This window comes from Odocoileus virginianus, chromosome 20 (assembly GCF_023699985.2).
Source record: "Odocoileus virginianus isolate 20LAN1187 ecotype Illinois chromosome 20, Ovbor_1.2, whole genome shotgun sequence".
In the NCBI taxonomy this organism is placed as follows: domain Eukaryota; kingdom Metazoa; phylum Chordata; class Mammalia; order Artiodactyla; family Cervidae; genus Odocoileus; species Odocoileus virginianus.
Window position 1 is genome coordinate 12,376,209 of NC_069693.1, and position 11,317 is coordinate 12,387,525.

The 11,317-nt window shown below is 49.7% G+C and overlaps 1 protein-coding gene across 1 annotated transcript; it reads left to right on the plus strand.

The window, feature by feature from the left end:
- The first annotated feature begins 6,702 nt into the window (after positions 1-6,702).
- RPS16 (ribosomal protein S16) lies at positions 6,703-9,217 on the plus strand. The gene is made up of 5 exons (XM_020889085.2): positions 6,703-6,813; positions 6,951-7,052; positions 8,636-8,732; positions 8,839-8,886; positions 9,009-9,217. Exons 1-5 carry the CDS (start codon positions 6,766-6,768, stop codon positions 9,152-9,154), a joined length of 441 nt encoding a protein of 146 aa, XP_020744744.1. The 5' UTR covers positions 6,703-6,765; the 3' UTR covers positions 9,155-9,217.
- The last annotated feature ends 2,100 nt before the right edge of the window (positions 9,218-11,317 follow it).

Consider the following 11,317-nt stretch of genomic DNA (forward strand, 5'->3'; position numbering starts at 1 on the left):
TGAGTGAGTAAACTCCAGGAGTTAGTGATGGACAGGGAGGCCTGGCGTGCTGAAGTCCATGGGGTCACAAAGAGTCGGACACGACTGAGTGACTGAACTGAACTGAATTATCTGTCAGAGAGATGGCAAAGAGAACAGGCATCAGGGAGAGATAAAAATTAACCTGAGGGGAAAAAAAAATCGGGAGCCTTTAGAACACATTGCTAAAATTCCCACGTAAGTGATGAGAAATCTGGATTCAATTTACAGAAATTTAATATATACCTAGTTAGATCCAGGGAATGAGTTCCTGATGGGCTAACAGTGGCACACACAAAAAAGTTTCTTTTTCTATAAGCTTGCTTCCTTTTTTTTTTCTTTTTTTTTTTTCTTCTTTAAATATGTATTTATTTATTTATTTATTTGGCCACGGGGTTCTTAGTTGCTGCACTTGGGGTCTTAATCTTTGTTGTAGCATGTGGAATATTTATTCCTGGCCTGTGAACTCTTAGTTGAGGCATGTGGGATCTAGTTCCCTGACCAGGGAGGGAGCCCAGGCCCCCTGCACTAGGAGCATTGAGTCTTAGCCACTGGACCACCATCGAAGTCCCTAAGCTTGGTTCCTTTAAACAGTAGTTCTTTAGAATGGGATTCCACATAAAAATGCCTATTGACACTTCTGCAGGAAGACAATTACTCCAGGAAAGAGAGGGAACCATCATTTTCTCCCTGTGGAATACTCTTGGTGTATCAGTGGTTCTCAACTCTCCATCTGGCAGCACATGAGAACAGTTGAGAAGATAAGAGAGATGCATAGTAGCCCCAAACAGGAAACAACCCAATGTCTATCATGAGGAGAAAGAATAAACAAGTTGCAGTACACACATGCACTGGAATGATAACAATCCACTGATAACACACATGAATGAATATCAAAAACATCCACTGAGTGAAAAAGCCAGATACTAGGATATGTACAGTATTATTCCATTCATATGCTATTCTAGAGCAGGCAAAACCAATCTATACAAAGAGAAAGCAGATTAGTTAGTTTCTAGGACTAGAGATGGAGACTGATAGGGAAGAGGCATAAAAGAATGCTTTGGGGTCACTGAAATGTGGCTATATATATATATTTGTCAGAACCCTTTGAAATGTACACTTAAAATGGGTACCTTTGGGGCTTCCCCGGTGGTCCAGTGGCTGAGACTCCATGCTTCCAATGCAGGGGGCCCAAGTTCGATCCCTGGTTGGGAAACTAGATTCCACATGCCACAACTAAGACACGGCACAACGAAATAAATAATTTTTTTAAAAAATGGGTACCTTTTGAAAGTGAAAGAAAATGAACGTGAACTCACTCAGTCGTGTCCAACTCTTTGTGACCCCAGGGACGGTAGCCTACCAGGCTCCTCCATCCATGGGATTTTTCCAGGCAAGAGTACTGGAGTGGGCTGCCATTTCCTTCTCTCTGCCTTTCCTTCTCCTTTTACTGTATGTAAATTATTCCTCAACAAAGTTGACTTTTAAAATACAGATGTTCAGGATTCACCAGAGACCAGTTGTCAAGTTCTCCAGACTAGGACCTGGCCACCAGCAGTACTTAAAATTCTCCAAGCGGTGCTTATTTGTAGCCAGGGATATGAGCCACTAGACTTCCTTTCCTCAAGGGATGGGGATGAGCTTAAAGGACAAGTGTGCATTGTCTCTTCCTGGAAGCAGAGAGAGGAGGAAGTATCTGAAAGAGAGGGAGAACAATGGGGTAAGGTGGGATAATTTATCCAACCTCCTGCCCCAGTAGGTCAGAGATTTCAGGCTTCACATCTCACTTTATTTTCTTCCTTCTTACCTCTTCCCCTGGCTCCTGGGTCTCCAGGTAAGGTCTTCTGGCCTAGAAGGAGAAGGCTTAGGGTTTAGGAACTGGGACTGGAGATCAAGTCTCCTCTCCCTCCCCACCTGACCTCTTTGGGAGTACTAGGGAGACTTCCTCTGAAGTTTATGCTGAGGGCAGGTCCCGAGCACAAGTCCCCTGTAATAACTCCAAGAGTTTGGCCAGAAAAAGAGGGACTGGTCTCTGAGGGTGTCCTTCGCAGGGTGGACAAGAGCCCTGACCAGCCACCCACAGCCGGGACCCCAGGGCATCCAGTAGGCGCTGTAGGCGGAACACCGCGATCCCCACGGATGGGCCCCCCTCAAACCCAATCACAGACAGCTCCAGCTGGAAGCATCGGAGAGTCTCAGCAGGACACACCTGTGGAGACAGAGTGATCTGGTGTCTCTGGGCAAGGGCTGATCCCAGGTCCGCACCCCCACAGTTTCTGACTTGTAGCCTGGGACAAGCCCCTTCACCAATCTAAGCCTCAGTTTCCTCATCTGTAAATGGAGTTCTGAATAATCCCTACCTTTACTAGAAATGCAAGTTAGGAAAAGATCTTCCCTTCTTAATGCTTCTATGTTCTGATTTTGTTAGAACAAGATACTTTACTGCCACCTGCCGGAAACTGACAAATACATCCAGAATGAGAATGCTGTCTTTGTAGGTGTGGGACCCTTGTGCAATGTACAACCTTCACATCCATACGTGACAGCCCTGTTTACCTTGTAGGGTCAATGTGAAGAGTAATGCTAATATGCTTAGGACTTCCCTGGTGGTCCAGGGGTTAGGACTCGATGCTTGCGCTTTCACTGCTGGGGGCCCAGGCTTCAATCGCTGGTCAGGGAACTAAGATCCCACCCCCCCCCAAAAAAAGGCCAATACACTTAAAGCATTTAGACCAGTACCCAGCACCAAGTAAGAAACTATGTAAGAATAGCTGTTATTGGGACTTCACTGGCAGTCCAGTGGTTAAATACCCACCTTCCTATGCAGAGGATGGGGGTTTGATCCCTGGTCTGAGAACTAGGATCCCACATGCTGAGAGGCAACTACTGAGCCCCTGTGCCACAATGAAAGATTCCAGGTGCCACAACTAAGACCCAATGCAGCCAAACAAATAAATATAGTTTTTTAAATAATAGTTGTAGTCATTATCATCCTTTGTTGCTATTATGTGCCAATCACTGTACTAGGTGTTACAGACAGCTGTGAACAAAATACATTTGTCAAGACTGGGGGTGGATCAAGAATTGGACACCCAGAATACCAGCCCGCCTGCCTCCCAGCCTCCTGTGTGTCCTGAGCTAGTGGATTTTCCCTAAACGTCCAACCTCAGTAAAGAAGGAACATGATACTCACCAATAGATTATCTGGGGTGTACAGACTGCCGTCATTTTTGTTTCCCTGTAATTGTGGGGTAGGGAGGGAAATCAGCGAGAAGGCAATGGCACCCCACTCCAGTACTCTTGCCTGGAAAATCCCATGGACGGAGGGTCCTGGTAGGCTGCAGCCCATGGGGGTCGCTAAGAGTTGGACACGACTGAGCGACTTCACTTTCACTTTTCACTTTCATGTGTTGGAGAAGGAAATGGCAACCCACTCCAGTGTTCTTGCCTGGAGAATCCCAGGGACAGGGGAGCCTGGTGGGCGGCCGTCTATGGGGTCGCACAGAGTTGGACACGACTGAAGCGACTTAGCGGCAGCAGCAGCAGCACTAAGAAAATCAGATCTTGGAGAGGGAGAGACTGACCCTTCCGCAAACATGCCACCCACCCCACTCCTTAACTAGCTTGCCCCTGTCTGCTGGCTTTTCCCTCCCTCCCTCCTCACCAGCATCTTCGTGATGGCAATGAGGAAGTAGAAAGGCTCCCTCGGGCAGAGGGGTGGTCCTAGGCCTCCCAAGGGCAGCACCAGCAGGAGGGTGGTCCAGAGAGGCCACATGGACACCCTGCCCACCTGCAAACTTTCTCTGGTTCCAGCCTGGGTTCCTGGAAACAAGAGGTACAGAGAGAAGGAGCAAGTTGGAAAACAGGGGAATGGGGGAGAGGAAATGCCCCTTCCCTGCCTTTCCATCTCTACTAAATCCATAGATACCTGGAAGTGTACTCCCAGAGGCTGGGGGAGATGGTGACCCTAGAGTAGTGAGGTCGTGGTTCAGAGAACTCTCCTCCCTTCCTTTCCCCCAATCAAGATACCAGACTCAGCAAGGTTATCAAGATCATCCTGGAGTGACCGGAGAGTTTAGAAGCGTCCCCTGTCCCCAAACAGGCCCAAGAGGCAGTCCAGAGTGTGTCCAGCCTGTGCATTCTGTGGCCTGTTTGTCTTCCCACTGGAAAACACCAGTTAGCTTTAATCCTGCAGGTGCTTATTTGGGAGTCTTTGCTGTCCTTTCTCCTATTTATGCCATGAGTGTCTTGGAATCTTCATACCTGTCTGTACCTGCTGACTTCTTTCTCTGAGCGTTGGCCTCTCTGCCTCTGTCACTTGTGACTTCTGGCTCCATCTCTGATTGACCCGATGTCTCTCTTGGTTTTCCTGTCCTCCGTTGGCCCAGTCTTTGCCTTCTCCTCCATGTGTGCCTCTCTCTCTGGTGCTGTGTGTCTGTAGGACTGTGGGTCCCTCCAGGTCAGCTTCTGGGTCCTTCCTGCCTGTCTCCCTGGCCCCTTGCCCCTCTTCCTCTGTCACCCTTTAGGAGCTGGACTCTGAGCTGCAGGTTTCTCCCTTTGGCCCCAGACCCGCCCACCAATCGCCACTCTGTTTCCGCCCGCCAGGCATCCGTGAGCCACCACACCCCTTTGAACCTTGGATCCCAGACCCAGGGCTGCCAGAGAAACTGAGTCAGCCGCCTGCTGCCTGCACCTGAAAGGAAGCTCCTGGCTAGGAAGGAAGCATCCTGAGCAGTGGGGAGCAAGGGGCTACCCCATCTTGAGGGTCCTCAGATGGGGGTGGGAGAACTGGGGATTCTTGGGAAAGGTAGATTTTGAGAGAGGGCTCTGAGAAGGATGAAGATTTTGGTTTTTTGTTTTGTTTTAAAATAATTTATTTGGCTGTGCCAGGTCTTAGTTACATGGAGATCTTTGATCCTTCTTGTGCATGAGTTGTGGTATGTGAGTTCTAGTTCCAAGACCAGGGATGGAACCTGGGCCCCCTGCGTGGGGAGCAAGGAGTCTTAGCCACCAGGGAAGTCCTGGGATGAAGATTTTGTGAAAATGGGTTGGGGGGGAGACAGTTCTGAGAAAAGTGGATTAGGGGAGAGAAAGCTTCTGAAGGAGGGGGATTCTAGGCATTGTGGGTTCTGAGGAAAGGAAGATTTTGGGGGAAAAGAGGGGTAAGGGGACCCTGAGTGGAGGGAGATTTAGGCAAAGAGGGAGTCTAAGATGAGGGCTCTGAGAGGATTTTGGGAGGAGGAGACTCTAAAAGGAAGAAAGTTTTTTTTTAAAAAAATATTTATTTATTTGACTGCACCAGGTCTTAATTGGGGCAGGTGAGATCTAGTCCCTTGATCAGGGATAGAAACTGGGGCCCTAAAAAAAAAAAAAAAGAAAAAAGAAACTGGGGCCCTGCATTGGGAGCTCAGAGTCTTGGCCACTGGACCACCAGGGAAGTCCCTAAAATGAAGGGAGTTTTGGTGAAAGATTCTGGGGAAGGGGCTCTAAGAGGAAAAGGATTCTGGGAAGGATGCTTTAAGGAGACGGGTTCTAGGAGGAGGGGGATTCTGAATCCTACCAGAATTCTTTTTTTTTTTTTTTTTAAGTTCTACCAGTTTATTGCTACCAACCCATCTCCCTCCACCCTCGTGCACATATGCTCAGTCATGTAATCCCATGGACTTCAGCCCGCCAGACTCCTCTGTCCATGGACTTTTCCAGGCAAGAATACTGGAGTGGGTTGCCATTTCCTTCTCCATCCTACCAGGATTCTTGAGGAGGAATTCTAGAAGAGAGGAAGACTGTGAAGCAACCTCCTGGCGGCGGGAAGCGGGGCGGAGGGTGGTGGTGGTGAGTGTGCATGTGTGAGAATCTATTGAGGATGTGAGCGAAGGGAGATAAGTGAAGAGTCCAAATGCAAATAAGAGCTGGCGGTGGCCAATGAGAACTGAGGATGTGAATTATGGCCTGTCTTCACCCTCCTTTTTCCTTGGAAGAAAACCTATGACAAGCCTAGACAGCGTATTAAAAAGCAGAGACATCACTTTGCCAACAAAGGTCCGTATAGTCAAAGCTACAGTTTTTCCAGTGATCATGTAGGGATGTGAGAGTTCAACCATAAAGAAGGCTGAGCACTGAAGAATTGATGCGTTGGAACTGTGGTGCTGGAGAAGACACTTGAGAGTCCCTTGAACAGCAAGGAGATCAAACCAGTCAATCCTAAAGGAAATCAAGCCTGAAGATTCATTGGAAAGACTGATGTCGTAGCTGAAGCTCCAATACTTTGGCCACCTGATGCGAAGAACCGACTCATTAGAGAAGGCCCTGATACTAGGAAAGATTGAAGGCAGGAGAAGGATGCGACAGAGGATGAGATGGTTGAATGGGATCACCGCCTCAGTGAACACGAGTTTAAACAAACTCCGGGAGATAGTGAAAGACATGGAAGCCTGGCGGGCTGCAGTCCACTTGGTCCCAAAAGTCGGACACGACTGAGTGACTGTACAACTGGCCCTTCCGGGCCAGCCCCCGACCCCGTTCAGACCAGTCCCTTCCATTCCCGGTCCCGCCCCCTCCGCTCCCCGGACCCACCTTCCTGCCGCCAACCCAAAGTCCCGCCCACAAGCCGTAAAGTTCTCTCCCGTCGCAACGCTGAGCACAACGCGCCTGCGCAGACCCTGAAAAGCGGCCAGGGTGGCCCCGCGCTTTCCTTTTCCGGTTGCGGCCCCGCGAGGTGAGGATCTCTTTTCTACGTCTGCAGCCATGCCGTCCAAGGGCCCTCTGCAGTCAGTGCAAGTCTTCGGACGCAAGGTGAGACGGGCGCCCGATGGTAGGGACGAGGGGAGGCCCGTGTCGGAGAGAAGTCTGTGGGCAGGAATCTGGGGTCTATTTGGGACCCGAGGCCCAGAGCTCACGTGGCTCCGCTCTCTCCCCCTCGCTTTCCACAGAAGACGGCCACCGCCGTGGCGCACTGCAAACGAGGTAACGGCCTCATCAAGGTGAACGGACGACCCCTGGAGATGATCGAACCGCGCACGCTGCAATACAAGGTGCTGGGATTGAAGACGGGCGATTGGGTTGAGTGGAGGGCTCTGGAGACGGAGATGTTGAAATAAATGGGTACCTGAAGTTTCTCGATCTTGGAAACTGAAAGGTCTGGTGTCAAGAGTGGGACGTTCAGAAGCTGAGTTGGGAATAGAAAAATGGGATATTTGACGATGGAGCTGGGTGTTGAGGGTTCAGGCGATATTATGAAAGCTTGAATTGAGAGTGGAAACGTGGATGTTGAAGGATCAGCAGGTGCTTAACTGGGTTGTTTGGAAAGTCACTCCTTTGGGACGAGGCGGCGTGGGGGCTCCCAAATCTTATGGGGCTTGATGACGTGCAGTAAGTTAACTGGGGATGTTTTACAGTAGTCTGCGCACTCTGAGAACAGGAATCCCTGTTTTGCCCCTCAAACATTGTGACCAAAATAAGGTTTTGAATATTGTAGGTGCTCAATAAGAATTAGAAGAACAAGAACAGAAGTTGGGTTTGTAGTACTTGGCTGTGAAAGGAGTTCCTCTGCCCTCCCCGTTTAAGCCTGAGTGTTTTTTTTTTTTCCTTTCCTGAATAAAGTTTTATTGGAACGCCTCAGTTTCTTTGGCTCAGACTGGAAAGATGTCTGAATTTGATTTCTGGCTCTTCTGGCTATGTTATTTGGGGCAGTAATGTCCCTTCTTTGTAAAATGGAAATAGGTTGTTCCTTGAAGGGTTGTCGAGAGGGTAAATTGGATTGTCTGTGTGAGGTTGTTGGCGTGTGTGAGAAGGTGAAGAACTGTTTACATTGCAGGGCTAGTTAGAACTTGACAATGTCTGAGACTGTTTTGTAGAGCAGGTAAATGAATATCGTGGCTTATTGTCACTGACAGTTTACTCAAAGGCTTTGTGTGTGCATCCTGTATGGAGTGCTGGCAACAAAGCAGTGACCTGGGTGGTTCCAGGGCCTGCCCTCCTAGAGCTTCGAATCCAGTGGGGGACACAGACTGGACCCAATACCGGACACTGCGCCCAAACTGTCAGAACTGGGGTAGAGGTTCCCAGAGAAGGTTTCTGACTCAAACTCAGGTGGAAGGGTCAGAGCAGGGTCGGGGGGACTTGTGAGCTGAGGCCTAAGGTAGGTAAATCAAAGTAGGGTTATAGCATTGTAATTTTTCTGGAAATGTGTGCGGTGCAAAGGGAGAGCAGAGAGCTCAGGTGGGGAAAGCACCTGACATAGCCCAGGAATGGTGTTTTCACCATTTGGGGCAGGCTTAGGGCCTGCAGAGATTTTCCTTACTATTGGGCTAAGGTGCCCACATTCTGAGAATCAGGTTTAAAAAATAGGTGGTCTGATGTCCAGAGAGAAACACAGGAGGAGGAACCGCTCAGGCAGGATTCAGTTTGACTTCAACAAACTCTTCTGTCTTAGAAATCATCCTGCTCTGCTGGCGGTGTATAGGGGGCTTTGAGTAACAGCCCAACCCTCTTCCACTAATACTTTGAGGCCAGCAGTGGCAAGAGCTACTTGTAGAGAGCTGTGGAGGAATGTTCCGTGAGTTGGCTCAATGGCAGGTTGTGATCTAAGATCCTGTAATGTTTCCTGTTACCCTAGTTACTGGAACCTGTTCTGCTCCTGGGCAAGGAGCGATTTGCTGGTGTGGACATCCGCGTCCGAGTGAAGGGTGGTGGTCACGTAGCCCAGATTTACGGTGAGTCCCGAACACTGGGCACATAGGTGGAAGGTGGGTCTGAGGGCAGGGTCCCACCCCTGGGTGCTCCTAAAGCTGATATGCCTTTTGTCTGTCTTCCTCACAGCCATCCGCCAGTCCATCTCCAAAGCCTTGGTGGCCTATTACCAGAAATGTGAGTGAGGGTGGGTCCTTCCCAGCAGGTGGGTGGGGGCATGTCAAGGGCTCGCATTTAGCCACAAAGAGTGGGAGGGCACTTGCTGGCGTCTAAATCTTCTCCCATCCTTTCACCCCCAGATGTGGATGAGGCTTCCAAGAAGGAGATCAAAGACATCCTCATCCAGTATGACCGGACCCTGCTGGTAGCCGATCCCCGTCGCTGCGAATCCAAGAAGTTTGGAGGTCCTGGTGCCCGTGCCCGCTACCAGAAATCCTACCGATAAGCCCATCATGAAGATCAGGGTTTCCCTGTATAGCACCTTTATAATAAATGTTGTGGGATTTAAGGTTTCAGGAACTATGCTGTGGTCTTCCGTGGTGGGTCTTTGTCTAAAAGGAATGCAAGAAACACACCAAGAAGCCTTTCTAGAAGCTACCACCCTGATTAGGACGTGGGTAGGAGAGGTGGGTGGGACCAGATCTGGTCTCAGTTTCTCTGAACTTCCAGTGTGTGAACACAGCTCGGTGGGTGTGGTTCCTGGTCATTGATTGTGTGAGTGTCCTTGTGGGTTTTATCTCTTTCAGTCCTTTTGCTGTTTTAATGGCGTATCAGAAGAGCAGGGGAAATGTGTAAGATCAGTAATCTTTAATACAAAGTGAGGTGAGGTCTTAAGTCGGCAGCTAAGGGCCATCTATGCATGTGTTGGGAAAGGAAATTTTTTAATGCCAACCTGTAGTGTAGATAGGATTGGGGTTGGGTAGGGGTCTGTAATCCCCGTTGTGGGTGGGTGCATGATTTCCCTTGACGGGTTTCATCCTTCAGAATGTTGATTGTAACCCCCGCTTCCTATGGCCTCCTTAAAGCAAGTCCCAGTTATGCTCAACGTGACTGTCCTTATGGGCCCGGGAATACATAGGTCTGAGGACATGCTCATCTCTTGTGTCTGCCACGTAATGAAAAGAGCTGATGTAGGTGAACTCAGTTGCTGCCCCTGGGCTAGAGCACTTCCATCATGGAGGAAAGTTCTGTGGGATGGTGCTGGTGTATGTATAGGAAGTAAAGTGTTTGTGAATTAAGTTGTTCTCAGTTTCCTTTCCCATATTTAAAGGAAGCTAGTGAGCATCCCTGGGGTGGGAAGGGCATTTGTCCTTCTATAACAGCCTTTGCAGCCAGCGATCTGCCCCCAGGTGGCCTTCCTCACTACTTCCTGCTGATCAAACTGGTAAGAACATCATTAGACACTTGATCAAGGAGTAGCTTCACAGATTTTGTTTATAAAAGGAACTTGGGAAGGCTTACCTAGCGACTCTGGTAAAGAATCCACCTGCCAATGCAGGAGACCCAGGTTTTGATGCCCTGAAGATCTCACATGGGGTGGAGCAACTAAGTGTGTGTCAGAGCTCTGGAGCCTGTGAGCCGCAACTAGAGCCCGTGCACTCCAACTCGAGAGTAGCCCCTGCTCTCCGCAACTAGAGAAAGCCTGTGCGGCAATGAAGACCCAGCACTGTCAAAAATAAAAACTGGGAAAGTTTTACTATTTTTTTTTTAAAGGAACTTGGGATTTACTGACTTGTCCTACTGACTTGTCGTTTTTGTATGTTTGCCCTACTGATGAAACAGTAGCCACGTGTGGCCGTGAAGCTGGGCTGCACTGATGAGAACGTTGTTTACTGACAGGACAATCCTGTGGGATGGTACTCAGGTACAGAAAATAGAGTTATTACACACGGAGGTGGGGTTGGTGGAGCTCCACTATGTGCCAGGGTCAGTATTGGATTGTCTTCACACCATCTCTGTGAGGTGGGTGGCAGGCAGGTATCTTCACCTTAGCTGCTGAGAAAGTTAGCCTAGTGGCAAAATAACCACCTCACCAAGTTTTGCATTGAAGCTGGAATTACTAATGACTACTAAACTGGGTTTGACTGGCATTAACCTAAACATCCCCAGGAGGGCAGCACTGTCCCGAGGCTGTCATGCCACAGACAGCCGACCTTACTTTCCCTCTTTAAGCCTGTCTTAATTACAGCTTACAAAAGGCAGGCTGTAGTAGACCAGCAAGAAAGGTATTCATGAGGAGGCGTTGGAGCTGGGGCCATGAAGTAGAGGTAGGAGTTGGGCAGGCAGGCAGGAGGGATGGAATTTGGGGGCAGGGACCAGGAGGGGCCAAGGCAGGCCTAGTACCCAGGGTTTTCCCACGGGGCCCAAAGACCCCCTTAATTTGAGGCTCCTGGCTCCCTCCCAGAGGCACAGCTGGGACACATCTGGAAGTGGCCAAGGGGGCTCGCCTCCTTCCTCACTGCAGGCCTTGGCGTAGACAGCCCCCTTCACCCTCCCTGCTGCCGCCTCCTCAAATACCGGGAATTCCGGCGCCGCTGGGAGCCTGGGCCAGGCTGGGAACTTTCCTTAAGCTGGGAATGTGCAGCTGGGGGCGGAAGCGGGGAGGGCC